Raw genomic sequence first — 4,506 nt, forward strand, 5'->3', positions numbered from 1 at the left:
TTCGGTCGAGCTCCCCCACCCGTGGGATTGTCGTTGTGGTTTGCGCCGGCCCTTGGCGGTCCGGGGCTGACTCCGCCTCGGAAAGTTGGGGTCTCCGATCGAAACCTTCTCTCGGTAACTCCCTACGGGGAGTAGCCCGTTCTCCGTTGTTGGCTCTGGAGGAGCCATGCAGATTTTGACTGGGGAGAACCGGGCCGTTGGGGAGACACTCCGGCGGGGCCTGGGCCTGCGGGGGAAGCGCCGATGAAGCTTCCACGCGCCGTAGGCCCTGCACGGCGGCGGCCAGGGCCTGGACTTGCTGTACCAGGGCATTGAACTGTTCCAGCTGGACCTGAGGACCTGGGTCAGCTGGAGTTGGGAAATTCTGGACGGAGTGTCCAGGACTTTGCGGGGGACGCCGGGAGACGTTAGAGGCTCCCTTACTTCTCAACTTCATGACTGCTACTCGGGCCCTTCCTCTAGCGCCAACTGTTGCTGGAAATTGGACCCGGGGGCAATCTTCGGTCGAGGAGAGGGAGCGGGAGGTGGTTACTCACGGTGGGGCGGTGGTTCGTCGACGGGCGGCGTCCTCTGTGTGGGGCGATCGGCGAGAAGGAGCGGCTGATTCCCGCGGCTGGGCGACGATCCGACAGTGGGCGGCGTCCTCCGTCTGGGTGCCTGCACACGAGCCGGTGGCCGGGTCTCCCGGCGCCGGCCCTCCGACGCTCAAGTCAGGGAGGGGGCAAATCGTGTAGAGTAGAGGTAAACGGTGCGTGTCCTCAGTATCGATTTTCCAACCCCCTTTTATAGACCGGGGGTCGGTTTACCTGCGATGTAACGGGACGAAGCCGTAGTACGGCTCGGCATGTCGTTCAGGTCGGCGCTTGGTCAGGCGAATAATTGCACTGATGTCGGCGATGAGGGCGTTGTACAACCCGAACTAGCACGCTACCAGGCGAATTTATTGCATCAGTGTCGGAGGTATGGCCGAGATCAGAGACTTATCACAGTTGACTAGACTCTGCTGGGCTTATTTGCCGTGGAGAGCTGGGAGTCCGTAGATGACAGGAGTCACGTGCATTAATTGTTGAGTGAGCCGGAGATCCACATTTATTGTGGAGTAAGCCGGAGATCCGCATTTATTGTGGAGTAAGCCGGAGATCCGCATTCATTGTGGAGTAAGCCGGAGATCCATATTTATTGTGGAGTAAGCTGGAGATCCATATTTATTGTGGAGTGTGCCGGAGGATCACAGCGGTCATGCGCAATAAATGCCGGAGGGGCGTCATAGTACGGTCTCTGGCCGGACCTCGGAGACGTATAGCCGTAGTAGGTGGCTGACAAAAGTAGGCCTCGGGCATTGAGGTTTCTCTTAGGTCGGAGGTTCCGAGTTCGGGTGCCGACTTCGGCCTTCCAGGGTCGACGATTGTGCGGCTTCTTTGGGGCATTCGTGTCATTTGGGGGAAAAACCTTATTCCCCCAACACTGCATATGAAACATATAATGATGGATGGAACACAATAATGTCATTCAGGGTAACCATGAACAGGACAAATTAACTCAATGTGAGAACATTTTGAATAAAAGAACATAAAAAATTAAAAAGTCAGATGAAGTAAAGATATCAGCTCCATCATGGCCTAGGCCTAGGTACAAGAAGAAACTATCATCATAATTGTCCAGGCCTTATCCCATCAGCCCGAAATATTCCAATCAGGAAAAGGAGGTTGCAACAAAGTGGTTTAAATGTCCCTTTATCACTACATTCTGCCATGAATCTCAATGACAAACTACAAAAACACAAAATTTGGTGATCCCATATTGACTTGTTGAGAACATGACAGGGATCTTATCCAATAAGCACTATACCATGAGTGTTAAAACCCATCTACAGTGACTCCATTCAGAAATTAGGTTCGTAAACATTATTAAAATAAAAATGCCTTGGTTTTGCTGCCATAAGAGTGTTTTTTTTTTCTTTTTTGGTTGTAACGCGGCATGATTACACTGCCCTTACATATATACAAACACTAGCATCAGCAAATAAGATGCTGGAACTCATATATAATGACCCTCTCCCTGCAATAAGAACTTTTACAGGCTTTTGGCTGTTTTATTCCCACATTATCCAGGATAAGTTGCCGAGCATCCTAATAAGATCTTTGTTTCAATCAGATCCATATATGATCCCTCCGGAGCTTGAGACCAGGTCTTGTACAGACCTAAGGTCCCCCAGTCTCATGCCAAACCGGAGTCTTAGCAGTGGGGGAAGCCATTTCTTATCGTTATTTAATAGAAGGAAAGGACGACACTGCCATCCATCCCATCTCCTATGTCCAATTAGTAATACAATAGTACATAAAATATACTATTATTATAATAATGAACAGTGATATGCTATTATAATGTTAGATAATAATATAATCATATAACATTAGAAAATCATATGCTATTAATTATTATCATTAATATATTATTATCAATACTTATTTATCCCTTTACCAGGAATCAATCAGCCAAGCACACAAGATAGTGGGGTTAGCAAGGGCAAATATTCAACCACTCTCCAAAAATGTACCTCGAAACCACAATAATTAGCTGAGAGCATCCCAATGCACATCTCACAAAAAATTGGGTTTAAATGCATCTTTTATCAAATAATGCAAAATATGTTTGAAACCAAGAAGACCAGATCTCATGCAAACTACTTGATTTTATTTCTCCGAAACCCGCTCCAAAAGGAGCCTTGTTTCTCTCCTACGTATAAATTGGAGACCACAAACTTTCAAATTATGCAAATACCATGCCTTTCGGTGTCCAATCAGTTAACTCCCCTCACTTACAGAATCCTCAAATTTTGTTCCTAGCTTCATATGAGAGTTTATAGATTGAATTGCTTATCTAAAACATCATAAGAGCAGCACACCGGGTAGAAGATTGCTTACTAGTTACGAGTTATGCCACGACCGAGATGTAGATGGTGGACAGCTCGGAAATCTTCTCAAAACTAATACAAGATCGCAAATTACATTGGTCTGTGCACGGATATCAATCATGAAACTAATATAAGTTCGCAAATTTAAAATTGTTACACAGACAATTCTTAAGAAAAAGGTGGTTGAGCAAAAAAAAATCGAGACGATCAAGTTACGACACTAAGATCTGTATGTGAATTTTCTCTATAACTAACAAATTCCGACAAATTCCTCTCCAAGTAGAGAGAGATAGAGAGAGCTAATTGACACAAAAGCAAAGGCAAATTGAAGAACGCAATGGGCGAAGTGGCAAAAGATGATCATTTATTGTCACCGATCCACCAAAACACTCTCAATCGCCATCCCCTCTTCCCCCAAGATCACAAAACACAATACCACCACGATCAAAAAGAGACAAAAAAATTTAAGAGAGGGAAATTAAGCACTTTCCTCGCTATAAATCAAGAAAGCCCGTCTTTCGCCAGACGGCGTTGCGAACCCGGCGCAGGTCCCTCCCCTTGAGCGTTCTTCCGACCCCCTCCAGCACCGAGAAGGTGGTCATCGGCGAATCGATCCCGGACCGCCTCGCCACGATCTCGTGGGGCGGAAGCATCTCCTCATCCCCGTCCAAATCTCCGTCGTCCATCTCGAACTCCCCCCGTCCTTTTCTCATCATCGGCGGCGCCATCGGCACGTTCACCGGGGCGGACTGGTGGTAGATCTTCCCGCCCGGAATCGACATCGCGGACTCCGGCTTCGTCTTGGGGACCGCCGGGATCATCCGAGCGGAGCTGGAGACGGAGGAAGGGGAGGTGGAGCTCGACGGTGAAGAAGTGGGGACGCCGGCGGCGGCCTTCCGATGGAGGAACTGGGGACCGGCCTTCGCCGTCGGCTCCTTCTTGTCGTTCTCCGGGAGGGCGGCGAGGATTCCGAAGTTCCGCTCCGGAAGGCGCCGAAACCCGGCGCGGGCGATGCAGGCAGGGCTAGGGTTGGGATTGGCGATAGCGGGGGAGGGCTTCATAGGGTAGCGGTTGGTCTCGGAGGAGGGAGGGTCGGCCCCGGTCCAAAAGATCTCCTCCTCGTGAAGCTCGTCCTCCCCGGCGGAGAGGACCGTACCGTTGGCGGCCGGGGACGCGGCGAAGAGGCCGAGGAAGCGGTCGGAACCGGGGGCCCGCTGGTGGCGGAAGCTCTCCATGAGCCGGGCGGCAGCGGGGGTCACCGGCGCGCGATCTCGTGGCGCTCCACCATGAGAGAGAGAGAGAGAGAGCAGGGGCGAGGGGGAAAAAGGGGGAGGGGTTGGAATAAATAGTGGGAGGGTAGGAAGGGATGACGGGGAGGGGCAAGAGTCGGCGGCATGGTGGGGCCCATCGTTTTTTTTTTTTTAAGACAACCGCATCGAGAACGGTGGGTCCCATCCGGAATGCTGGGGACAGCGCCTTAAAGATGTCCCCTCGAATATCCCGCATAAAAATTCCTAGACGAGAGTCTTCAGATTGCGTGCGATCTTAGCGTGACGTCGTTCCGTCGCGTTACGCTATGAGGCAGCGAGCGG

The 4,506-nt window shown here is 50.5% G+C and overlaps 1 protein-coding gene across 1 annotated transcript; it reads right to left on the minus strand.

Moving 5' to 3' along the window:
- Positions 1–3,408: 3,408 nt before the first annotated feature.
- Positions 3,409–4,149, minus strand: LOC120112115 (protein S40-7-like). Its single transcript, XM_039130753.2, has one exon. The coding sequence runs from the start codon at positions 4,147–4,149 to the stop codon at positions 3,409–3,411; it is 741 nt and encodes a 246-aa protein (XP_038986681.2).
- Positions 4,150–4,506: the final 357 nt, after the last annotated feature.

This window comes from Phoenix dactylifera, chromosome 13 (genome assembly GCF_051530095.1).
Source record: "Phoenix dactylifera cultivar Ajwa chromosome 13, Ajwa_hap1_PhDact_Kaust_v1.1, whole genome shotgun sequence".
In the NCBI taxonomy this organism is placed as follows: Eukaryota; Viridiplantae; Streptophyta; class Magnoliopsida; order Arecales; family Arecaceae; genus Phoenix; species Phoenix dactylifera.

What these genes read in the sequence shown, in the direction of transcription:
- LOC120112115 (XM_039130753.2), bottom strand. Translation starts at nt 4,149, where the DNA reads ATGGAGAGCTTCCGCCACCAGCGGGCCCCCGGTTCCGACCGCTTCCTC.